Here is a 25,423-nt window from a genome sequence, read left to right as displayed (position 1 = left end):
TAGGGTTCCGGGCGAAGGCCGCCCTTCCGCCAGAGTCTGGTTTTCCAATCTCGTTCTTAAGCTTGTCGGTCGAAATGAGTGCGAGACCCGGTCGACATTTGCAAAAACGCCCAACGGTGTGACGTACTTTTGTCAACGGAGACTCAAGTCCCCTCGCCGCCCACACGTGTTGCGTTTACCCGCAATCGACGACGTCAGGACGGACGAAGCGGGCGACCCGGGCTTCCGGGTCGACGCGGCAGGTCCGGTTCGCGCGAACCCAAGCCGACGTGGAGCCGAACCTCCGATAAGCCGGCTCGCTCGTTTCCTTTTCCTTCGCCCGGTAGAAGGCCGACAAGCCGACGGTTGACGCTGGAAGGGATTCGTGGCGCCAAACAATTTCCCAACGTCACACATTCGAGTCCGGGAACAAGTGAAATCGTCCCCCGTTAGCCCTTTTGCTACACATGCTAACCGGCTGTGTTTAATGAACAAGAGCATTTCTTGGAAAAAACGCCAACCAGCCAAAATCTCTCTCGTCTTTATTCCTTCCAAGTGAAGTCAAGATTCAACGGCGATTTCGCGTCGACAAAGCTCAATGCCGTGATGTCGCGCTCCAGTCGGGAAACGCAATCAGGGCTTTTGACAGCCGAAGAGGGTCAGGTCCAGCCCGTACTCGTCCATGACGGCGGCGTGCGCCGAGCAGGCCGCGTCGTCGCATTTGGCGGGCCAAGGCTCCAGGGTGGCGTCGGCGTCCAGGGGGAGCCGGAACCTGAGGACGGCAACGGTCAACGGCGAGAGACGGGCGTCCGGAAGACGGGGGACCGCGCTCACCTCGGGGCGTGGCCCTCTCCGACCCGGGACCCGCTGGATCCCGTCAGCAGGTACTGGCGGTGGAGCTCCACCCGGACCAGGCTGCACGTCACCTTCTTGATGAGCTCCAACTTGGATCCCGAACTCAACGACTCGAAGGCTGACGACAGACACGAGCTTTGAATCTTTGGTCCTCGGTGTTGCGACCGCGTGCGTCCCTTCGCTTTACCTTCGTCGGTGTTCTTGAGGACTTCGTTGACGGTGGCCGTGAAGCTCACAAAGTCTCCTTCCGTTTCCGCAGACTCGATCCTCAGTTTATAAGCTGCCAAACATTGAGCGAGTCACGCCGGCGCTGCGTTCAGGTGGCGGGGACGTTCGGGCGTTCTCACCGTATTTTATGTGAGGCTGACACGTTTCCCGGAGACGTTTGGCGGGGGTCAAGGTGGCGTCAGGGTCGGCTCTGTAGCTCGCGCACGCGGCTAAAACACGCGTTACGTGGTACACGTTCACGAAAGGTGCAGTGGACGGGCAGCCCGGGGAGGGGGGTGGGGGAGGGAGTCACCTGTCATGCATTGGCACTCTTCGGCCACACAGAGGCGCTGCAGCTTCTGCTCTTTGTAGGAGAATGCTTTGCTACACAAACTTCCTGCACCGGAACAACAATCAGTAAGAAGCACAAGAATAACATCACAAATACGGCTTCCCTGATGGGATAGCTCCCTGACGCGGCCCGTCGGTCGGAGATAGAGACTCGTGGCCGAGGAGTGATGGCGTCAAAGTTTAAAAAAAAAACTTGACAGTCAGCGTAGGGACGGAGCCGGGCGTCGGGCTCGCGCGCTTGCTTTTGAGCGCCTCGTCGTTGGCCGTGGGTGCACGTACGTCGCAGAGAGGAGATAAAACAGGAAGAAGAAGAAGAAGAAGAAAAAGTGGACTGAACTGGGGGCCGGCATCCGGAAAGGGATTTCAGCCGCCCACCGCGGATGCTTTCGAGTGCCACGTAGTCAGGAAAAAGGAGTTGGACGAAAGAGAAGAACGAGAATAGAGGAAGAACATGACAGCGGGCGTGTGAAACGAGGCTTCGGCCTTGTGCGACTACAACAGGCAGAACATCCTCGCCGACCACCCGGCCCACGTATTCTCACCTTTGTCCTGAGGCTCGGAAACCATCAACAAGGACTCGCCGGCTCCGCCCACCTTGAAGCCAGCGCGGATCCGAAAGCCGACGCACAAAAACGCGTCGGACGGAACCTGCGAGCCCGAGAAGACGTCACGGGCGGCGCCGGGGCGAACGCTATTTGCCGCAGGGCGTCTGGGTTTTCCAGTACTCACCGAGTCCATCTGGATGACGACTGAGTTGCCCTGAAGTTCGTAGTGCGAGATGACGGGCTCCATGCCGTCGCGAAACTGGAACGCGCCGGTACGCCAATTTTGAACACCTTGCTACGCCGACATCGTGGCGTCGCGGCGGTGCAAACCTGTCGTAGGTCCTCCAGGTACGCCTCCACACCAGTCGGCAACTGGATCTTCATCACCGTCATCGTGGACTCCGTGACCAGCTCGTCGGGAGGTGGCTTGTACCTGCCGGTCATCGGTGGAATCTCTACTCAAACTGTGCCAAAGTACAATCACGGTTCCTTGACTTACTTGGCGCACGCCAACAGGTGCGGTTCACGCCTGTTGGGACCTGAAGAAGAAGAAGAAGAAGAAGAAGAGGCCATGTTAGGCGCGAACATGCCGGGGGCGGGCTGGGCATTTCTTACCGTCTTCCGCGTCCGCGCCCACCATCTCAATGCTGAGGTCAAAGTTACAGTTGTGAGAGGGCGCCGTGGTCTGGTAGTAGACCGTCTTCATCTGACACAAAAAGCACTTCTTCGTGTATTTCGGGAAAATATGTTGAATAGGCCGAGCCGCACCCACCTTAACACTTGACACGCCTTTCCCGAATCCTGTGGAAACGGTGATGTCGTCGTTCTTCAACACCTGAGAGCAAAGGCAACTGAGTCTCTGGCTTCTCATGCTTTGACTGACCCTCGCGATCGAGTCTCTCGCCAGGACTGAGTATTTACGAGCGGTTCTCCGGGTTCTCGTGTCGCGATCGAATGTCAGGCTCTCATATGTCGGAGTGAGCTTCAGTCACTAGGCTTGCCTTAAACATGTTAGCTTGAGTTTTCTCGAGGGATCCAAGTCAAAAAGTAGTCGCCTGTTAAAAGCGAGCCGTTGCCAACCAAAATCCGGGGCTCCCCCTCACCTGGATGGGCGTGGCCACCGGGCGTCCCGGGGTGAGGTGTACCCGAGCTAACGTTCCTCTGTGTCCGTAGCGGATGTTAATCTCCTGGTCGAGGTCGGCGTGTCGGACCACCCGGCTGTACTCGGTCAAAGCCTCCAGAGTCAGAACTGTGTCCTGGTTGACAGGAAGTAGAAGGCTCAAACGGGAAGTGGACTGAAGATTAGCTTTTGGTGAGAAGGGGTCAGGTCGTTGTCCGCTGCAGCTTGTGAGCACAACGAGGTACCTGCATAGAGTAGAATCCTTGTCCGTAGTGCTGATCTTGCGTCAACCAGGACAGGATGGGGTTGACGTATGAGATCCGGCCCTTCGAACGGGAACAGGAATCGGTACGCGCGAGCGTGTCAGTCCGCATTGTCTCAGCGGAGACAGAAACCGACAATCAGAGACCGGCACCTTCAGGAGCATGCTCAGCAACACGTACGCCGTCGTCTCCACCGCCAGGCCGCTCGATTGGTCGGGTCCGAGCCAATCTGACGCTGCGCCGGACTCCTGCCAGTACCTGAGCTCCGCTGGGTGTCCTGCACGAACACGGAAACACGTGCAAGGGCATGAACGCAAAACCCCCTTTTTTTTTTTTTTTTTTTTTTTTAAACCTTTCTGTCTGGCCAACGTCTCCAGGTTGTTGATGAGCGTGACGCTGGCGACGTCATTTGGATTGTGAAGCGTCAGCGCGTACGCGGCCAGCGCCCGCACGTACACGCTCTTCGCCGTCAGGGCATTCTGGGAAATGTAGTTGGCGGCGGACCTCATGCTGTCGTCGTGGAACTGAAGGAGGACGCCAGAGAGAGGCCTGTGATTGCTCTGTCAGGACCAGAGAGGGACCAAGGAAAGGAGGACTCGCCTTGAGCTGCAGGATGCGTTCCCTGATGCCGGTGGCTCGGCGCAGAGCGATGAGGACCAACGAGGTCAGGTATAGCGAGCGCTCCGTCGGGTCCGCCCCCTCAGCCTGAAGCAATCGCAGCTCTTTTTAAATGGCGGACTTTTTGCTCAACTTTACACAAATCCCCTTGCAACCATTAGCGGGTGGCAAATGAGTGAATGTTTCCGAACGCGGGCAGCGCATTGAGAATCATCCGCTCATTCCCGGCTCCCAAATCCGCATGCAGCGAATGAAGCCCTGCGATTATACGTGCGACTCGGCAGCGTAGACTAGCCATAAATTTGTTGGCCCTGTAGGCGGACGCGTCTGAGAAGGAGCCGTCCGGATTCTGAGCGTTCCGGATCAGCCAGGACACAGACTCTGAGAGAGCTTGGCGGTCCACCTGGACCACAGGGTCTACAGAAGCCAAGGTCCGAACCGCCGCCGCCGTCAGCCTGACGAAAAGGAGTCGCCCGTTTGGTTACGGGACGTGTTTTGGTGGGCGGATGCGTCGCCGTGTGTGTCTGTTCTGACCAGGTGCTGGCTTCCCTCCTGATCCACATGCTGTAACTGGAGTCTCCACGTCGGAAAGAAGAGATGCTGGCCAATCCTGAACACACCAAACTGTCTTTTTAATCTCTCTGCCTCACTTCTACCCGTCCACACCCAGACTTCCCGTCTGCCCGACTACCGGGAGGCATTTGGTGAACCAATGGGAAAGAATAGGATGAAGAAAGAGAACCTTCTTTGATTTTCTGTCTCAGGTCGGCCGAGTTCGTATGGATCTCTCGGCCCAGGACGTACCAGCTCCGAGTGGTCTCCAGGTACTGGTACACCTGGGCCAGAGGGAGGACCCTCCCCAGCTCGGTCTCCAGCGAGCCATCGGGAAGGTTGACGAGCTGTCTGAGGCCTTCGGCGTCCAGGAGCACTGACAGGACGTTTCCCAGAACTTCACCTGCGGACCCGGACACAATTGCGATTGGTTGGTTGGCTGGCATCAAAGCTGACATACTGTTCGGGTCAAATTTAAAACGTTTCGACAGCTGACGTCTATCAAAAGTGACACCGGGGCGAACGTGATCTATGGAATCTATCTGGATTCATCCGTAAAGTGGGGCCAGGATCCTAAGCGAGGAAGCCCGGACTTCCCTTTGCCCAGCCACTCAATCAAATCAAAAGCCTTTATGGTTATATGACTCACACGTGTCCCTTCGTGTTCCTGAAGCGGTTAGTGTGGGATGTGACTCCATTTCATCTGTCAGTGTCAAAACTGAACTGGCAAAGAAACGGTGAAGTTCCTCTGCCGGCACACATCCGCTCATTTCTCTTGTGGTTTGCCGTGTGTTGTAATCCCTCCCACATCAAATCTAAAAGTTATTTTCTGTGAAGCACAAAGCACTCCTCAACGTTCCTTTTGTAGGCCGCCTTGGCCGCTTTGATGGCTCTCCTTAAGTCAGCTCTGGCAGCGTTGCAGCGTACCTTGACCCGGAGAGTTCCCCTGCCACCCAAGAGACAAAGTCGTTCCAGCCTAGTCCAGTCGTTCAGGAGGAGTCCTGACCAGATACTCGAGCCAGCACATCCGACTCCTCTTAATGCTGACCGGACTTCTCTGCCAGCCTCTGATGCCGGACACCCAGTGGAGGAAACCCATTTTGGCTCGTTGCATCAGTGACGTTCTTATTTTGCTCTCGAGACCGTTGATGGGGGTTGGGAATGTAGACGAAGGGTGAAATTGAGAGGTTGCTCTTTCGGCTTATCTTTCTTCTTGCACGGCTATCTGTTGATGATGTGGTCCTGGTGACTTCACCGCCTCCAAATTTGGGACCATAGCCCTCAGTTCGAAAGATGGGGAGTTGAGGTATCTCAACGTACGGGGTGAGGAAGGGTGGATCAGGTACTGATGGATTGAAACTTTTGTTATCCTGCAGGAACTCCAAGCAACGGGATCATGAGATTGACAGACAGGCGTACGGGTCTGTGGCGCTGATGAGAACTCTCAGTCTCCTACTCTCAAGCCTTCGCTAAATCGCCAAAAAGACAAGATTGCGAATACGAATACTCGGCAGGGTCGTTCATTTGGGGTGGACTCCACGTACGACCGTCGCTCCCCGAGGTTAGTGGCGAACTGGGGTGACTCGGGTGTGGGTTTGGTTTAATGGCTCAGTAGCAGCCCCTCTGATGGATGCTGCTGTATCAGGAGCTCCACAAATGGGATGCGTTGGAGGGCAACTGAACCACAATGCCAATCTAACCTCGTGTTCTTCACAGTGCGCTAACGAGAGTTGTTGAGGTGACACGCGTATCGGTGGATTTCCTTCCAATGACGCATTCCGGCCATGCCCACCCGGGAGAAAAGCGAGGAACTCATGTCTCACAGCTGATCCGGAAAGTTCTCAGCGTAGCCCCAGTGGAAGTAAGGAGGTGGCCACAGACTGGCAAGGAAAGTGCGGCAACCTCCAAACTCCCAAGTGCTGGACCTGCAAGGTGGAAGAGAAAACGGGAACACGTCTCACCATTGACGGTCACCATTCTCTCCACGGCTGTGTTGGGGACCATGTTGGCCGGTGGACGGTTCTTAAGCACCACCTTCGTCTTCTCAGAACCTGCGCCAATGACACACATCAACGCGTGGTGACATTTGGCCGGCTCGACGGAATGCTTGGAAACAACAGGCGGCGGATACTTCTGAGTTGGCGAAAAGTGGGTGGCTCCCACTGAAAGGATGACAAAAACTGGTTGCGGCAGCAAATCTACCCCACAAGGTTTTTTCTTTTTCCTTCCCACTTACTTCACCGAAATCATAACAACCCCGACCGACCCCTTGTCTAACCAGTTTTCTTTTGCCACCAGAAGTACACCTGATGTTATGGTGAAAAGGTCCATCGGTCGCTCAGTACCGTAGAGTCCCTGCGGGTCCAATATGCCTCCCGAATAATCTTCCGTCTTCACCCCTTCAGGCTGCCAACACACACACAGAGTCAGCATTTCCCTTTGTGGTCGGGTTCCGGCGAGGGCCTACCACCACTCGGAGTTTCTTCTCCACGATGTCCTGCGTTCCCCGGGTCCGAGTCTTCAGGGCGAAGGTCAAAGTGTGTTCTCCGGCCTCCAGCCCCATGAGGGTGAATGCCACCTTGGCCACGCCCCTCGCCTTCAGCAGGTCCCATTTGCAGGCGGTGGACCGAAGTCCCGCTCCCCCTGCGGCCGGCTGGGATTGGAGCAGACATACCTGAGGTCCGACCGTCAGCGTCACGCAGTACTGAGGAACGCACGAGAATGAGTCGGGCCGCACGGGCCGGAGAGGAGAGGCGTAGGGAGCGTGTCGTACGCTACCGCGATGTCGTCGGCTTGCTGGTTGTACACAGAACCGCTCAGCTCCAGCTGCTCGCCGCGGACCACCTGGTAGGGTAGCGGCACGTCCACGCTGAGCGGCAGCTGCGCCGACACCTTCGCGGGAGCCGACACGCAAATACCTGCGGGACAGCGTCGCAAAGCTGGAGGGAAGAAGGAGAGGAGAGGAGAGGAGCCGGAGAAGCGGGAAGGAAGGACTCTCACCGTCCTTGAACACGCCGATGGCCTTCAACTCCCAAGTGGTCAGAGAGTCGGGAAGCGTCCTGCTGATGGACACCTGAGCTCCTCTGCAAATACAACCCAGTTACCCACGTTGCCTTTTCTTTCTTTAACGGATGAAAAGTGCTTTTTCGCGACACTTGATTTGCGAGGAAAGGAAACAATTGGAAAGGTGCAGGTCACCTGGTAGGCTGAACCTCCCACAGCCAGCTCTCAGGGAAGAAACTCCTGACCAGAGAGGGCGCCGCATCGAAGTCAGGCCCCATGTCTAAACACACACACACACACACCTCTGGTGTGTTGGTTTTGAGGGTCTCCAGAAAACAATTCCTCCTGTGCACTACTTTCTGTCTGCACCTCTACTTCCTGCCAAAACTCATATTAACTTTAGGGGGGCGTCTCACATGCAGCGGGATTCCACTGACCCAGGCGGCCCGGGTGGCCCGGGGGGCCCGGGCTCTCTCTCTCTCTCTCTCTCTCTCTCTCTCACTCTCTCTCCAGTACACAGCAAACCTCACTACTAATTGTCTTTGTAACTATTTCCTGTCTACCTCACATCTTCTTGTTTGATTTTCTGTCTTGTCAACATCCCTACTTCCTACCCGGTAGCTTTGCTTTTGGGGTGTCAGGCGTGGAGGGGTCTTGCTTTCTAGGATGAGGTTTTTCCTGAGGGTCACCAGTACCTCAGTCTGTCCTGGGTACCTCAGCATTTCACGTCTTCCTCTCTACCGAATTCCATTCTGTGCGCGTGGCACTACTTTCCCATCCAACACAGTAGTTCCTGCCCGCCTATCCCGTTCACTACTTCCGATCTGATTGCCTTACTCGGTAGATGCTGTCCGGTACGTCGCCTTTAGGGGTGTCACTGACCGTAGCGGCCCAGGATGAGGTTCTGGTCCTGGTCCAGGTGCATCTGGATGAATTCGCAGCACTTTGTGAAGACGTGGCGACATTGCACGTGGTGCGGAACCTTGCGAATGGTCTCCTTGGCAAAATCGTGGCAGGTCACGCTCTTGGGGATGTACTTCATGCCGTGCTCGCAGCACTGCTTCAGGGGTCCGAAGGAGGCGGCTGCGTACACACACACGCACGGTGCCAACAACGTGGTCCCGGTTGACGGGCGGCTGTGGCGTCGTACCTTTCTTCCTCCTCATCTCTTCCGTCAGCGCCCGCTTGCTTCGCACGGCCGTGGTGCACGCCGCCGCACCTGTGACAGACGTCAACACCAATGAGTTCAGACTACTTCTCGCCTGCTTTCTGACTTCCTGTCTAAGTAACTCACTACTTCCTGTCTTCTTCATTAGCATTCCCCGGCTACCTCGCCACTCCCAGTCTCCCTGACTTTGTCCCGTCTTCCTCAACACTTCCTGTCTACTTCAGCCTTTCCTGACCAAAACACTGCTGACTTCCCGTCTGCCCCGCTACTTCCTGCTGCCGTGGACACTCACCGCCGGGCGCCGGCTGCGCGTTGGCGTTGGTGAGGAAGGTGAGGCCGGCCAATCGGAAGACATCGGCCGCGTCTTTGCCCCCGCCTCCTCCGCAGCCCAAGTCGCTTTCCTCGATGTGACGCAACACCTGAGGGGCCCCCCCCCCCCGCATCCTTTTAGCTGAACCCAAATTCTGGCGTCCCCGCGTCCAGTGTGGTGCAGTTACCATGGAAACAGGGTCTCTGTAGTGAGGGTACAGGTGGAAGAGGCCAGAGTCAACAGCCGAGAGTGCCACCAGGCCCTCCTGACTGGTCCTGACGTGGAGCTGGAGGTCATCCTTGGGCCTGTAGTCCTGCCTTCTATACGACATTTCCGTCTGTTTATGCGCCGTCGTTCACACGCGCACACGAGTACACACCAAGCGTACAATCAACTCGAAAGCACTTCAGTCCTGTCAAACCTCCACTACTTCCTGTCTAGGTGCCGTAAAATTCCTACCACCAGTCCGTTGACACACGCGTCCGGGACTTTTAGCCACACGGAGTCGGCCACCAGCTCAGATGCGCCCTCGCCGTACAGGATGTAGTAAACCAACAGGCGAACTGATGGAATCATGGCGTCCGTCACCAGGAACCGGAGCGTTTGCTTGTGGTCGCCGCTGGCAACAACTTTGTGGCTGCCGAAATGGACCACCTTGCCCTTGGACAGGACCTGAGACGCAGGCGACGTCAGCGCCGGACAGAGCGAGCAAAGCGAGGTACCCCCCCCACCCCGTTCTCACCAGAAAGCTGAGCGCCTCGATGGGCACGTAGCTGGGCGTGGACGAGTACACCTGAATGTTAGCGAAGCGGCCCACCTCCAGGCCCTGCTGCGTCAGCGGCGGGTCGATGTACAGGTAGCGGCGGTTCGGAGACCGGTACGCCACCGCTGTGTGAGCGAGACGGTCCTGGCTGGCGGCCGGGAGGGACGGGTCCGACGTCTCCAGCTGGAACGACGACAGCGGGTTGAGCTCGCGTTAAGAACGGGGCGGGCGACGGCAGGGTGAGCGTGGCGCGACGGTTCGAGAGCCGCCGAAAACAGCCGTGCAAATTAACAGCGCAGAGTCGCCGCGTCGCGGAATAGCTTCCAAAGTTCACAACGGGCTGATGACGGTGAACTAGCGCGTTTATCATCACATTGTCAAATAACAGATCAAAAGCGGTCTCCGAAACATGAGTGACGGCTTAATAACATGTTAATGACGGATTTATGACACCGTAATTGCGTCTTTTCAGATACATATTCGCGAGTTCATTGCAATTTGATAATAGATGACTAACGTTAGTAGCATGACAGATTATTAGCAGGCCATTAAGTGAGCAATACGAACAACATGATCATATAGAAATGTTTGAACAGATTAAGGACTAACGTTAGTAAAGGGTTAGGGTTCAAAAGGTCATTCTTTCAGGGTGAAAAAAAAAAAAATGAAATAAAAGTTTATTGCAGGCCAATGATAATTGCAGGGTCATAACAAGCCAAAAGGAAGTTCATAACTTTAGCGGCAGGCTAATTGCAAGGTAAATCCAATAGTCTAATAACATGCTTACTAACAACTTGGTAATATTTTTATGACATTACTAATGTGTGGTCGATATAAGGTGCTCATCAAAACTGAACAAAAGATGAAGAAACTAACGTCCCGTTTCCAGATTAATATCGGAGCGCTCAAATCAATGAAAAAAAAAAAAAACTAGTAAAAGTGTTGAGAACGTAGATTACGAACATGCTAACAACCTGCTAAAATACGTTTCGTTAAATTATCGGCTTTGTCATCAAGTTACCGTGAACGAGGCTTTGGCGGCCGTGGCGGGCGTGTTGCACACGAAGATGGCGAGGCCGTCCGATTGGCTGCGAGCGTGCTCGGGACAGGCTTTGACGGCGAGCTCGTCGTCGAGACTCCACAGGCGCTGCTCGGACACGCGCACCAGAACCTGGCTCACTGCCTTGTCCAGGTGGTCCTTCACCAGAACCTGCAGGCCGGGATTTGCCCAAATCAATCAGACGCTCGACGCGATCCCAGGCCCGCCCGCCCCTTTCTCGGTTCGGATCGCATCGCCCTCTGCGTAATTGCCGCCGACGCGCAAAATGGCAAATGCGGGGATCGCTACTCCGAGCCCTTTTTGTTTGGGGAGACCTCTGAGGCTGTTTGCTGTTTGGGTTCTACGCCCACCAATCGGGACAGGCTCCAAAGGTGGACCGCTTCCCCAAAGCCGTCGACGCGGAGGATCCTGCGGGCCGGGTCTCGAGGAAGAACCCGGAGAGGCGGCTTTTCGTGCCATCTGAATCAACCTTGGACAGCATCGTGCAATCATAACCAACTTTGTGCAGTACCAGACTTTGGACACCCACTGCAGCCCGGTCCTCCGGAAGGGGGATCACCCCCAGTCCGCAGTCCCTTCCCAAGTTTGCGAGTTTTTCCTTTCTAGATAAGAGGGCGTCGTCAATCATTGGCCACCGGGGTCCTGTGAAGCCCTCTGAAACTCCTTTGGGGTTTTAGAGCTACTCAAATAAACTCGAGTCAACAAAGCCAACACGTGACGGGACATCCGGGGAATCGAATGAAAACCTTCCATCTGGGCCGGATCGCGAGGTAGGCTTAGCTAATTCTTGAGCTGAACCGGGACTGACGGAGAAAGGCCTCACCTGAATGTTGTAAGGAAGCCCAGGTTTGATGAAAGGGGGCGTGGACACCAAAGTCAAACTGTAAGGCGATTTGACAAACTTCACAGCTGAAAACTCCGCCTCCTGGCTGATCCCACCTGAGTTATATTTTGGGGGTGAGCAGGAAGCGGCCGTGCGCGTCTGTGCGTGTATCACGCGTACCGTATTCTTCCTGGAGCAGCACAGCAAGATACAAGAACTTCCCAATGAGAGCGTGAAGGTCTTTGGGTCCATCGTGTCTGGATAAAACCTCGTCCATGTTCACACACACGTCCACCTCACCAGATGGTGACAACTGAACACACACAATTACACGGGAAAAACTAAACAAGGTGAGGATGAACTAGTACCTGAAGAAGAAGAAGAAGAAGAAGAACTCCTCAAACTCACCCTCTCCCTGGTCACAGAGTTTGGGATGATAACGGGAAGTTCCTTCCGGCTCACATAGCCGAAGCGCAGGAAGACTTCCCCGGAGGACACTGGAGCACCGTGGAGATACCTGTGAGCAAGAACCAAAAACTGCCGGACCGGAATCGACGAGGTCATCCTGGTCTAGAGAATGAAGGGGAGCTCCTTCCTCACCGGCCCTCCACTTTGAAGCAGAAGCGCTGGAAGTTCCCAAAACTGATGTAGTTGACTTCGGGCTGGACCGTGATGGAGAAACTAGGGAGGACTGACAGCAAAAATCTGTTCCACACATGGGCCGGAACAACTCAAGACTACGGACCAGGACTGTAGACCTGGACTTTACCACGACCTTAAGCTACACCGGGACCCGGAGCAAAAGCAGACTACGCAGACCACAGACTAGCACCTGGATGAGGACCGCAGGCCATAGACTACGGACCAAGACAATAGACCAGACCTTAACCGGGAGCAGAACCTGGACCAAAACCGCTCAGATCGCAGACCTGGACCTTAACCGAGATAAGGACCTGGACTCGGGCTTGGACTTAGTCTCACCATATTCTCTAATCTCAAAGTGGGTTGCGGCTTTGGTGCTGAAGTGGTCCGAATACGAGGCTTCAATGGACCAGAGTCCTAACCTGCATTGAAATGAGAAAAATCAGGCTCGCGAAGCCCTGGAAAGCTTGCGCTTCCCGGGCTCACTACTTAGGTCTGATGGGGATCCTGAAGGGGTTCTGCATGGACGGGATCCCGTTGTTGAGATCCGACATCTCCTGCACGTCCACAGTCTGACGGTCGGGATCCTGGTGGGCGGACCGCGATGAGAGCGAGCAAAAACGAGCTGCTGAACGGCGGCTAAGCCCACCTTGAAGGTGAGGAAGACGCTGCGATTGGCCGGATGAAGCTCCTGGTTGAGCGAAAAGGCGCGCACCTTCACTACAAAGACACAAACGGGAAATGACGTCATCCCCGGAAGGAAGTGAGCGGCGCGGGCGGGCGGGCGGCTCCTCACCGCGCTGCGCGGGCGTGTAGAGCGGTTTGTCAGTCTGGATGAACAGGAAGCCGTTTTGCCGGCTGACGGGAAGTGACGCGTGCTGGTTGATCTGCGCCGACTGGACGTGAAGAACCACACGATCCGCGTCCTTGTCCAGCTGGCCTGATAAGATCTGGACAAAAAAAAAAAAAAAACGGCGTGCACCGCACATGATCCAGGTCCAAAGTATCAAAATCCACATTTGGAATTATTCACAGTGTCCTGACTCCAGAATCTCTGCATTGGGATTTTGGATTCTTTTTGTGACCCCACTACACGAAAATCCTGATGGTGCGATTTGGGAACGCCTACGTTGAGATGATTTGGGAGCCTCTTCAAACTAAATGACTAACTCAATAAGAGGCCTCGTAGCTCAGCGGTTAGAGCGCTGGTTTGGTTGTGGGTTGGTATCCCACCGGGGCCTCCACCCCCCTGAGAAGGCTTGCGTCAGTCAGGAAGGGCATCCGGCGTAAAAAAATTGCGCCAAACGTATATACGGGCGCTCATCCGAGATGACACGCGGTGGCGACCCCGAAAGGGACACACACACACACACACACACAATAAGAGCACATCCCTCTGCAACTGTGGGCGCTTCCGATCCGTTTCGCTCACCCGCACGGACGCGACGGCCTGGTACTGGTTCTGAGCGTTGAGTGTGACCACGTGATGGGACAGAACCTGCGAGGAGGAGTGAAGGGATGACTGGGTGAGCATGTTAAGTACAAACGAGTGAACGGGCCAGCGAGCGAACCTGGTGGTCCGGCGCCATGGAGGTCTTGATCATGACGTAGACCCTGACCTCCCGCGTGACCCCAAACATCTGCACGAGGACCGTCTCCAGCGCGTCCAAGCGCAAAAGCATGGGGGCGCTCACCAGGTACCTGAGAAACACGCTCAGCTTTCATTGGCTCGTGGCCTGGCGATGTCATTAACAGGAACGAGCAGCGCAAGCCTGATTCCTGAATCCTGAAGTCCCTGCAAGCACGTTTCATATTTTCACACATTATTAGGGATGGGGGAGGAGCATTAAGTATCCTGGTGAGTCCTGCTCAGAAGTGAGACAAGAATGGAGCGCGAGAGATTCACCAGTGCAGCGTTAGCGCTGATGTGGACTTTGTGGCGCTCAAGAAGAAGAAGAAGAAGAAGAAGAAGAAGCGGCGGCGGCAGCAAAAGGCAAAAAGCTCTACGGGGAGTACGTCGACGTTCTTCCGCTCAGTTGAAACAACATTCCAAATCTTTTGTTGGGGTTTTTTTTTCCCCAGCAAAACAAAACCAAAATTCAAAATAGAATAAAACTCATTTATGTCATGAGAACTTGAAAGGTGAACTTTAAATCCCAAAAAGTTGACAAAAGTGAAAGACTCACGTCGTGTCTTGTTGGGCGCGCGCACGCCAACAAGCGCAAAAGCACAACAACAGGACGCACGCTTTCATCCCGAACGCGCGCACGCAAAATGTGCCAAATGGAAAACGCGCCGATCCTCCAAAGTCTTTGGAGTCGTCGTCCTGTCTGAAGACGAAAGCCGATCGCCGGACTTTAAACGCAGCGGCGACAGACGCAGACGCAAACAAGTTCCAAAGTGTGTTTGTCTTGCGTCCAAAGGTGATTTTTTGTGTTTTTGGACACTGCGCAACATGTTGACTCTGCTCGCTAACGCTAGCGTGTCGTTCAAACAAAGCACGGCAGAGGAGAGGCACAAGGTCAACTCACTTTATTAGCATACACGGACATTTAGCACCTTAGCATACGCGGCACAATGGTAATAAGCTTCTTGTCCCGTTATTCTTACATAATAGCCATAGAGATTTGATCATATTTTCTCAAACATGCTAGGCTAACACACACAACATGCAACACAAAGTGGCCGACGGAGGCCGCTCGGCCACAAAAGGCAGCGGGATTGGGAAGGCGCCATTTTGTTTTTCACTCGTCGTTTACGGATGCTAATCGGTGCTACCGAACGCAGCATGTGGTGGTGGTGGTGGTGGTGGTGGGGGGGGGGGGGGTCAAAAGGCGGCATCACGTGAACTTGCTGGGTGGATGAGGGGGTGGGACTTTTCAGAAATGACCGCCATTCGCCAGCGGGGAGCCGGAATCGGTCGGGGGGGGTCAAAGGACTCAAGTGGACCCAACGCACTAATGAACAGAAACAGCCGCCGGCGATTCGTTCAGTGGAACTTTTTCGTTTGCGATCTGATGATGCGCGACGTCGATTGGCGACCGAAGCCGGCTGAGAGCGAGACGGCTACGTGGATATTTTGGAATAGGCCGCCTTGTTTTCTTTACAAGATGTGACGACGACGACTGGGGGCAAACCGTCAAGCGGATGAGGAAAGCACTAGAACGGTTCTGTCAGGCAACATTTTAACGAGCCGATTCGAGCCGTTCAAAAAAAACTGCTGTGCCCGTCACGAAGACCAACCCGGTTAGCATTTAGCTATCGCGTACGTGCCACGGATATTGCCGGATGCAGCCGACTTCTCGTCTCGCTTGTCAGCAAATGACGAAGAGTACGTGAAGTCGCACGCTAGGCTGAGCAACCGGAGATGAAGGGGGCTGAAGGGCTTCCATTTCAAACGAATGACTTTCCGTTGCGGATGCCAAGGACGCTGGCCAGCGCGCCGGCATCTAACTTCCTGCTGAGAGCACCACGGGCAGAGCGCGGCGGGCCGGGGAAACGGGACGCAATCGAGCGGAAAAGTCGCATCGTGCTAACTTCCCGCACTTATTTTTTCGAGGCTGACAAGCTAACTTCCCGTCTGGAGCGCTGCGGTGGGCGACATTAGCATTCTAATGTTAAGGCTCACCACGGAACATTCACGTCCAGACATTTAGTCAAAGATGCTAATGCGGAGAAGCGGATGTTACGCAGGGGGACGAGTCCAAAGTCAACTTGCGGTTTTTACCGTTACGTCCCGGACGCTAACTCGCGTACTTCCCGTCTAGAGCGCCACGGCGGGAATGCGGCGGACCAGCGAGGCGGGATGCGGCGGAGGCGAGTGGCCGTCGCGCACCAGGAGCGGGGCCCTTCCGGGACCGGCGGCTCCGCTTCCGACTCCGACTCCGACTCCGGCGGGCGGGCGATGCCTGGCGCTCTTCTGGTGGGCCCGCAGACCGGCCAGCTGGGAGTAGGCCGACTGGCACACGTGGCACTTGTACGGGCGCTCGCCCGTGTGGAGGCGGACGTGGTTGCGCAGCGTGGACGACTGGCTGAAGCGGCGGTTGCAGAAGCGACACACGAACGGCTTGTCCAGCGTGTGGATGCGCATGTGCGAGCGCAGGTTGCTGCGGGAGTTAAAACCGCGGTGGCAGATGACGCAGCGCATGCGGCCCGGACCGCCCGGGACCGACACCGACGACGAGGTGCCGTCGCAGCTGTGGAACTCATCTAAGACACAGACAGGACAAAAGGACGGAAGAGGATGAAGACGTTCACCGTTGACAAAAATCACATCCCTGCCTTTTCTTAGCCGCTTATCCTCACGAGGGTGGCGGGAGCGCCTGCCGGAGCCTAACGAGCAAGAGGCCAAGCCGGTCGCAGCGTCTTGTAAGATGAATGTAAGATAAGCTTACACGTTTGACAGAGGCCCGTGAAATGTATCACCTCACGTGTCATCAAATCTCTTTGCAGGGCTGTTTGTCTACGGGAAGTTGAAGAGCTGAAGGTGACTGCAAATTTAGGATAGCTGCATTCTTGTGGGTTTTTGTAACAGGTCCACTCAGAGGACACCCGGCCTAGAGAAGACGAACTGTCTCTGTATAACAACTTTACTTGTCTTGTGAAACCGGCTCTCCCCCACCCTATGCGTGGAGCTCAATAAAATGTGTGGTTTTGGGGGGGCTCGGAGAGAGTCTTACGTGCGGGTGTGGAGGATATGTTCTTCTTCCCCCGAACTCTCTGGTAAAAAAATAACTCTGCCTCTGTCTCAATCATTCGATCCCGGCGCCGTGAGCTTCTGGGTCCACATTGAGCGAGAAGTCCGTGCTTTGGACCCAACAATGAACACGTCGCGTTCCACGTGACTTTGGTGCACGCGAGGAAAGCCCCAATTCGACTGCACTCGGGTCGCGCTAGGCTGAGATTTTCCGTTTTGCACATATCCCGAATGTTACTTCTATGAGTCGGACCTTCAACCTGAACACGTTTTATCCTGTTGTGGCTTCCGGCTCTCGTATCGCCAAAGGACTTTTAGTGCAAGGGGTGCCAACTCACAAGACTTGCAGCCTTTCCTTCGCTCCCTCCCTCAAAGAATTTCCTTCTTTTGTCATAAAAATCCCTAAAATCTTGCTTGAAAAAGATTCCAGGATGGAGCCAATTGCTTCCGTAGCTCCACTGGTGTGCCATCGGGACCAGGCGCCTCTCCATCTTGCATCCTGGCCACTTCCTGCTCCGCCCCACTTGTCTTTGTTCTCTCCACGACTCCTCCCACTACGGGGGGGGGGGCAGACTTCGAGTGGGATTCTTTAGAGGAACGCTCGTATTTGTCCGGCGCTTAATGCTAATAGTGATATACACTGCAACTAAACACGTATATGATAATGTGAACATAATCCTGTCCCATTTTTCTATAGTGTCATTTTGATCACAGCTGTGTCCTGAACCAAATATTATTTTGTGCCTTTTTTTTTTTTCCTAGCACGCTAATGCAAGGACAGAATATTTTGGCAATATTCGCAAATGCACTCGAGTCACGCTAGCCGGAACTCGGTATGTCTGTAAGAGAACCGAACGCTAATAAAACTGGCCAAGTTTCTAACGACAACCCTCACGCTAATGCTACGCGTGCTAACGTGTCCTTACCGCTCTTGCTCTTCTTTGCGTGCTCGTCGTCGCCCCCTGGAATTCCAGGAATTCCCAGGAAGGTGTTGTGGGAATTTCCGTACCAGACCAGCAGCTCCTGGTCCGGGGGGATGGTCTGGGAACCGCACGGGAACGGCGCGTTAGTTCACGCTGCAATCGGAATTCTTATTACCCGGCGCGATCCATAAGAAACCTTCAAGGAATTGGACTTGCGGTTCCGAATAACGGCGCTGAAAACGCGGTCGGCCGCAGGTGATCTTTGGGCAATCCTGACCGGGACAAATTCAAGCAATCAACAACGGCGATCATTCACTCCTCGCTGATCCCGTGCAAAGCGGCGCAATTTGCTTCTTCTTCCTCCTTTCCTTTCGGCTTGTCCCGGCTGGAGGTCGCCATCTTTTTCCATCTTGGCCTGTCCGGTGCCATCCTCGTGTCCTCGCTCACGTCAACCTTTTCTTTGGTCTTCCTCTCTGTCGCTCTTTTGGCCTGGCAGCTCCGTCCGTCCTCAGCGCAGCTTCTGGCAATATAGTCAGTCTCTGGCCTCCGGACCTGTCCGAACCATCGACGTCTCTCACCTTGTCTCCGAAACATCCGACTTTGGCTGAGCTCATTTTTTTTTTTAAATCCTATCCAAGCTGCTCTGCTCCGAGCGAGAAGCGCAACTTCTTCATTTCTGCTCGCGCCCCCTCTCACCGCAGTTTTCTAGACTTTGCCCTTCACGCTAGCGGAGACTCTCCTGTCACACTTTCACAGCGCAATTTGCTTCTCGGAAATGTCAAAAAATGTATTTTTAGGCGGCCGACGGCTCAGCGCGTCTGCCTGGCAGCTGTGAGGTTGCGGGTTGGAATCCCGTCCTCCCCGTGACTTTTCTGCGGGTACGACGCATTTGACACCGTGCGTGAAACGCGTACTGCACAGCGGATGTCACGTACGACGTTTTTGGACCCACGTACGCTTTCTTCTTGACTTGCCCATTTGAATGACAGACAAATTCAATTCATACGGGAAATATTATCTGCTTCTTCTTTTGACGGTCTTACGCCCTGTACTTTGTTCCAAACGTTTGAATGACGATTGATCTTAGGGTGGGAGCAGCCCAGCCGTAAAGCGTCGGCCTCAAAGTTCTGAGGACCGGGGTTGGAATCCCGGACCCGCCTGTGTGGAGTTTGCGTCGCACGACTGCCCTCTGCCGTCAATTAATGGGATTACACCCAAAGGGTGTTTCGTTTCATTTCAGAAAGAAAAATTCGCGCGCGCCCCCCCCCCCCCCCCTCTTCGGAGCTTTAGGTTCAGGTTCGGGCGCTTTTAGCCAAAAAGCCAAAACTTGATCTCTGCGGGCAGCCCGGTGAAGGCGATTCGTAGCATTCGCTGGAAGCTTCTACGGAGCGACACGTTCTTTCCAAGTTGCAACATTTTGTTTGGGACTGTCGCAATTTTGGAAGTTGACCTTCGAGTTTGAGTCCAATCGAGTCCGGGAGGGATTCCGCCACCGCAACCGTACGAGACCACCAAAGGTCAAAGGTCTCGCCGAGGCCCGACTAAGAAGGTTCTCGGGGAAAAATCCCTTCGACTTCATTCTGAGCTGGAATCAATTTGTATTTGTAACTTGCATTTCCCGAGCCGCTCATCCTCACGAGCGCCAATCCCAGCCGGGGAGATACAAACAACCGATCTTGGAAGGCCCAAACGGCACCATTTTGGAAGTCGGTTTCCGCCTACGTTGAACAACACCCAAAGTTGGCTTCAGATTCGTTTTGGGTTAGCTAACCCTAACCCTAACCCTACGATCGTCTCCTGATTGGTGGCCACGTTCGATTGACGTTTTTTTTTTTTTTTTTTTTTGCATTTTCCGGTCAATTCGAGCTGAGCTCAGTTCACGAAACGCGAATCCAAGAAAAAGAATAACCTGCAGCGCCTTGTAGAAGATGGCGGTTCCGAGCTGCACCACCTCCAGGTTCTGCTCGTGCTCGTTGCGGGCGCACTTGATGTACGTCATCCAGCTGCGCTGCTCCTCCTGGCTCGCGTCCACGAAGAAGCGCACGCCGCCGTCCACGTTGAACACCTCGCGCACGCGCACGCACACGCACACGCACGCACAGCAAACTTGAGCTTTGGACCGAACCGATGCGGACTTTCCGGTGGCCGATTGGTTGCAAATATTCCAAAGAGCCGACAAGGAGAAGCGAAACAAATATTTTCTTTTTTTTTTTTTTTTTTTTTTTGGGGGGAGGGGGTGGTGGTGCAACCCCCCCCCCCAAAAAAAAAAAAAAGACTTTTTATCCTTCACTATTTGTTTCATTTGAGAGAAAGAAAATTCGGACGATTTTGTTTTAAATCCACAAAGGGTCAAAATAAATCAAATCTTACAATACAATAAATGAAAAAAAAAAATCAATAAATAGGCCGCTCACTTCATCTGATCTTGATTGCTACGACAGTAATTGTAGTGTGGTTGACCTCAATCATTTGGAATGTCAGAACAGCTGATTTGGTTGAGGTTTAGAGAAAAGACCAAAATGAAGACAAATAAGTCACATTTTTGTATTATCTGCAAATGATTTCGTTAGCGTAAACTTCGAATCATAAAAAAAACAAACAACACACATTTGACTTAGTTATGGGTAGTTTTGAAAGATGTGTTGCCTTTCATTTATTGAGTCGACGCAGACTTCAAATACTTTTTTTTTTTTTTTTTTTAAAATTCCCATCATCATCATCATCATCATCGTCAGCCAAAACGACGACCACCGTTTGCGCTTTTGTCACTTCAAGGTTTGAAGTGTCTTGAATGAAAACTGAATTGCTGTCATCAGGAAATGTGACTTTAGATGAGGTCACAAAGTCAACATTGAACGGAAAGGCCCCGAAATGGAACCTCGGGGGACCCCCGTATTTGGAGACTGGTCGTTACGAAAGAAATGAACCGTTGAACCATTTGAGAGCCAATCCTGTTCCCGGAAACATGCAGTGGGTTTCTTCTGTATTGACTTGGAACAGGCTAACATTTTTCCAGACAAGAATTCATTTTAGTCTGGGGTGTGTGGACTTTTGCTCGCGTGTGTTTTGTACCTCCCACATGAGGTTGTTGTTCTTGTAGAAGTCGACGTGTTGCGGAGAGACCAGACGTCCCGTGAACGGGCCCATCTCGGTCCCCGCCTTGATCCAAGTCTTCGAGAAGATTCCGAGACCTTCTCCTGGGGGGGGCCGCGCACATCATTTTTAATCACATTAGAAGCGGAATTGATGCCATTTCAAATAGAAATTCCAATTTCATCTTTTACATTTGGCTTTATGAAAATAAACCATAACAGTGTTGCACCTTCTTTCATTTTACACACAGAAAAGACGCGCGACGTACATCCGCGGCGCGCCGACAAATACAAATATGCAAATATGCAAATATACAAATACACAAATCCAAATCCTTGTCGTGGGCGTCCCTGAGGAATTCCAGACGCACGGAAATGGAACACAAAACACGACAGTGTGACAAAACGTATTGTCAACTAAAAAAAGAAAAATAGAAATGGTTCGACGTACAGTAGCCATGTTATACAAATAAAAATCTTCTATGTCAACAAAAAGATTATTTCGCCTTATGTATCGAGACGCACACACGCAATTTACTTCCATGTTAAGGTTTGAGGTTTCTGCAGATATATATATATATATATATATAAAAGGAACAGATACGTTCAAGAATAGTTCCGGCATCAAAAAGCAAATTAATGCGATTGATTGCAGCTTTAGTAATAAATAAAAACTACTCGTAATGGACACGTAAAAAATATTCACGAGAAAAGATTCAAATGTTTGCTTGAGGGTTTTGGATGTACTTATAAAATTGACTAAAGCCAAATCGATGAGGGAAAGATTAAAAATGACCTGCTTTTCGAAACAGCAAAACTCGATTCGACATTTTGGAAAGATTTTGCTGCCATAAAAAAAAAAAAAAATCCAACTGCTAATGCTTATTACTTTTTTTTTTTTTTTTTTTAAATCTCGCTACGATTGCACAATTTTGGCGTGTGCTTACCTGGAACGGAACTTTGCGCAATGACGACCTCGCTGGGGAGAACCAAACTGGACAACTTCTGCACCTCTGCGCAAACGCACAACGATCAAAAAACGTCACATTGACTCAAAAGTGCAAAACTGGACGACGCACGGAAAAAAAGTCCCTCCGACGGGCCTCGGAGGGACCGGCGAACCGCGGTTGAGGCGCTCGTCAATCGCCTCACAGATACCGAATCTAAAGAGCCGCGCCGCGACCACCGCGAATTTAGAAACAAACAAACAAAATCGAAACGAATCCCGCACAAAAATGACAAAAATCAAAGACAAATTGTGAAGGCCGCGGCCCAGAGACGACATTTTTATGTTGTTTTTTTTTTTTAACTAAGTTGCGCATGGTTGCGCTTTTTATTTGTTCCTCTCCGAACGAAATTTAGCCTTAATCAGCTCATCTGCATAACTGATCTCATTTGACACGCTTCTATGAAATCATAATTTTATGAAGACCGCTTAAATAGCCACGTTTGAAAAATGATGACGCAAAAATATTTCCCATATCCGAAATGACTTTCATCGCGTTCATTTTTCAATTATAGTCGCTTCGATGGCAACACGAATTCACCCATAAAAAAATTACCAAATTTTCAGCAACTCAATAAACGAAACACTATTAAGAAGAAAAAAGAAAAAGAAAACCAAACCAAAAAGGATCAAAGAACTTCCTGCTTGGTAGTTTTGAATAATGATCGAAACGTTCCGTTTGCAAATTTATGGGAACTTTTCTCCGGAGCCGAAAGGACATTTTTCCCGTTGCGTCGTCGTCACAATGCCGGCGAAAATCGTAAAAATAAAATTTAAAAAAAAGGGGGGGGGAACCTCCGGAGAAGGACTGCGCGAGCACCTCCGCCGTGAACGCGGTTTTGGGGCTCGCGGTCGTGCCCGCCGCCTCCTGCGCGAGCTGCTGCTCGCCGTGCACGCGCCTCCAGCGTCCGTACAGGAAGCTGTGAACCACGTCCGACGTGATCACTTCCGACAGAACCGGACCGCCGACACCGGCGACGCCGGCGGCGCCGGCGGGGCCCCGAGCGGGCCTCCACGACTTGCGCTCCGACGAAGAGGCCGGAAGAACCGAGCCCATGGCGGGGAGAACCTCCGACCCAAGCAAAACAAAAACGGCAAGTCGCGACTCCTGCTCGTCCTCCTCCGACTACTTGCCGACCGGAGCGGAACCGCAAAACTTTCCCGGACAGAAAAACTTGGCGCGCCTCAACAAGTTGAAGACGGAAAAGGAAGCTGGAGGAGCAGCAGCAGCCTCACGCCTTTATTGATGCACGTGCGCGCGCCTGAGCGACGGCTCCTGGGGGGGGGGGGGGGGGGGGGCGTGCGCCTGCATCTCTGACAGGAGGCGCGTGCGTGCATGCGTGGGTGCATGCGTGCGTGCACGCGCCTCGCCAAATATGCACATCTGAACAAAAAAAAAAAAAAAAAAAGGCGGGGCGCTCGGCCTGTCACGCGACAAGTAGTGCACGTGTTGGAATGACGAGATGGGAAAATTAATATCGGGAATTGCAAGCAAACCGTGACGAGGACGGGCAACTTGAAGCCAACAAGGAAAGAGACTACATCCCATAATATTCCAATTTCATCCGGGACTTCCCTCTCAACGCGGAGGAGCAGGACGTCTACTTTGAATGACCGAACTTCTCGGACCCGGACCCGGGATCTTGTCGTTTCGGTCACGACCCGCAGATTGCGACCGGCGCCGAGGGAAGGTACGTCGACGGGTTCGCATTTCCGCTCGGCGCCTTCTTGATCCGCCTGTCGATCTCCTTCTCGTTCGTTCTCCCCTCGCTCGCCAACGAGACCCCGAGATAACTCCGACTCCTCCGCTTGGGTCAGAATCTCATCCCCGACCCGGAGAGGACGCGCCAATCAATCTTTTCCGACCGACGACGGCGGTCTCAGAGCCGGCCGGTGGGGAACCTGAGCGGCAGAGGGTCCGACACCTCTCAAGAGGACCGGTACCGGAGCCCGACCGCATCTACAATGTGCCGTCTTATCCTGGAAAAACACCCGGGAATTATGCCGCACGGAACGGTGCCGTCATCCCCTTCAAATTGGGTCGTTCGGACACAAGAAAATCATCTTTTAGGAACAATTCTGGGCTAAATTTGGGCCAATTGGGAGATGACTCCAGAATCTCATCTTGGAATAATGTTGCCCTAACTGAAACATATTTGAGGAAGGGAGGAATAATCCCGGAAGATTGATGGAAAAATCATCACGACGAAACGCCGCCCGCTGATGAAGCTTCAAGATCGATGGAAATGACTCATTACTCACATCAGACAAATGATGTATAAAAGTATCGTTGAAAGTAGAAATCTCAATGATGGGGTGACGGCTGCAAAGAAGTTGTTTGGAAATGACGTGATAAAAAGCCCAAATTGTGCATTTCCTCGGGCGTCCTGGGTCAGAGGTCAGGTGGGCGGAGAATAGGAGAGAGGTCAGCTTCCTGACCGCGTCTACGAGAGGCCAAAGTCCTGCCCCGCAGACTCCGCAGCCTCCTCCCTGATGGCGGCGGACGGACGGATGATCTCGGCTGCCCTCGCCGTGCGCCGGTCGGTCCAGATACCGTCCGCGGTCCCGGCACAGGACGGAGGTCGGGGCTCCGGCTTTTCTCGGTTTGCGCAAGAAGTGGAGATGCCGCTCGGTCAGCGGTCCGAGAAAAGGTCTCAGGGCTTCGCTGCTGTGGACCCTCTCCACGGCGGCACCGTTGACGTTCGGAGGAGCGCGCCGGCGCCGCCGTCTCCTCGGGTCCACGACCGGGTGGGTCGTCGACGTGTGGTCTGCGGACTTGTGGAAGAGGTCAAAGGTCAGCAGGGTGCCACGCAACCCGCAGGTAAATACGGCCGAAAGAATCACGTGAAGGGAATCATTATGGAATATTTGGCATCATGGGATTCATGTGGACCAACTGAATAATCCCGGAATATTCTTTCTTTCTTTCATTCGTTCGTTCATTGACTTGCGCCGATCTGAGATGGGCTCGCGGGGTCGGGGAAGCCCGCCGACTTCCGCGTCGCGTTGTCCGGCTCTTTTCTGAGGAATCCGAGGCCGAGGCGTCTCGTCTCTTCCACAATTATTCTATTAAGATTTCAACGATATTCCCAAATGACATTACTGCACAAACGTTGGGGTAACAGAATATTCATCCATCCATCCATCCATGTTCTGAGCCAATCTTCGGGCGGGAGGCTGATTGGTCCTATTAATGTAGGCGGTAAGGTAACGCAGCTGGAAAGCGTCGGCCTCACAGTTCTGAGGTCCCGGGTTCAACCCCGAACCCGCCTGTGCGGAGTTTGCACGTTCTCCCCGCGTGTGCGCGGCTTTTCTACGGGCGGGCGCTCCGGTTCCAACATTCGTGGGAGACTCGAAATCGGCCAGCAGGCGTGATTGTGAGCGAGACTCTCGTCCGTCTCCGTGCGCCCTGCGATTGGCCGGCGACCAGTCCAGGCCGTACCCCGC

The 25,423-nt window shown here is 53.4% G+C and overlaps 1 protein-coding gene across 4 annotated transcripts; it reads right to left on the bottom strand.

The window, feature by feature from the left end:
* Positions 1 to 504: 504 nt before the first annotated feature.
* LOC133498846 (PR domain zinc finger protein 12-like) lies at positions 505 to 23,244 on the bottom strand. 4 transcript variants are annotated; one of them, XM_061816037.1, is made up of 43 exons: positions 19,788 to 19,926; positions 13,831 to 13,960; positions 13,692 to 13,757; positions 13,056 to 13,209; positions 12,909 to 12,979; positions 12,749 to 12,846; positions 12,599 to 12,681; positions 12,218 to 12,308; positions 12,026 to 12,134; positions 11,798 to 11,930; positions 11,618 to 11,733; positions 10,756 to 10,944; positions 9,714 to 9,917; positions 9,431 to 9,643; positions 9,159 to 9,308; positions 8,954 to 9,080; positions 8,644 to 8,712; positions 8,376 to 8,576; positions 7,689 to 7,773; positions 7,491 to 7,573; positions 7,269 to 7,408; positions 6,958 to 7,194; positions 6,836 to 6,896; positions 6,452 to 6,541; positions 4,681 to 4,893; positions 4,473 to 4,548; positions 4,234 to 4,393; positions 3,921 to 4,025; positions 3,673 to 3,844; positions 3,473 to 3,597; positions 3,303 to 3,383; positions 3,041 to 3,193; positions 2,710 to 2,772; positions 2,553 to 2,643; positions 2,437 to 2,476; positions 2,268 to 2,370; positions 2,122 to 2,196; positions 1,935 to 2,040; positions 1,355 to 1,438; positions 1,182 to 1,271; positions 1,022 to 1,114; positions 814 to 952; positions 505 to 751 (listed from the first exon to the last, which is right to left on the bottom strand). In XM_061816037.1, the coding sequence occupies exons 2-43, from the start codon at positions 13,939 to 13,941 to the stop codon at positions 613 to 615; spliced, it is 4,989 nt and encodes a 1,662-aa protein (XP_061672021.1). In that variant the 5' UTR covers positions 13,942 to 13,960; positions 19,788 to 19,926; the 3' UTR covers positions 505 to 612. The 4 variants fall into 4 exon arrangements, with proteins under 4 accessions (XP_061672021.1, XP_061672022.1, XP_061672023.1 ...); XM_061816038.1 differs by lacking the exons at positions 4,234 to 4,393; positions 4,473 to 4,548; positions 4,681 to 4,893; ... (20 more) ...; positions 13,831 to 13,960; positions 19,788 to 19,926 and having other exon boundaries at positions 6,836 to 6,862; XM_061816039.1 differs by lacking the exons at positions 505 to 751; positions 814 to 952; positions 1,022 to 1,114; ... (37 more) ...; positions 13,692 to 13,757; positions 13,831 to 13,960 and adding exons at positions 14,777 to 16,468; positions 17,882 to 17,996; positions 20,951 to 21,075; positions 21,918 to 21,983; positions 22,772 to 23,232 and having other exon boundaries at positions 19,788 to 19,943.
* Between the last annotated feature and the right edge of the window lie 2,179 nt (positions 23,245 to 25,423).

Source organism: Syngnathoides biaculeatus, chromosome 4 (assembly GCF_019802595.1).
Source record: "Syngnathoides biaculeatus isolate LvHL_M chromosome 4, ASM1980259v1, whole genome shotgun sequence".
NCBI classification, from domain to species: domain Eukaryota; kingdom Metazoa; phylum Chordata; class Actinopteri; order Syngnathiformes; family Syngnathidae; genus Syngnathoides; species Syngnathoides biaculeatus.
The sequence above is the reverse complement of the archived record's forward strand: the minus strand, read 5'-3'. Positions and strand labels throughout refer to the sequence as shown.

Bases quoted from the DNA above. Each gene is read 5' to 3' on its own strand.
- LOC133498846 (XM_061816037.1), bottom strand. From the start codon at position 13,941: ATGCTTTTGCGCTTGGACGCGCTGGAGACGGTCCTCGTGCAGATGTTT. The intron at 7,409-7,490 runs GTGAGAGTCCTT...GCTGTCCCGCAG, and splicing joins CATCGGCGTGTTCAAGGACG to GTATTTGCGTGTCGGCTCCC. The intron at 2,197-2,267 runs GTTTGCACCGCC...GGCGCGTTCCAG, and splicing joins ACCTGGAGGACCTACGACAG to TTTCGCGACGGCATGGAGCC.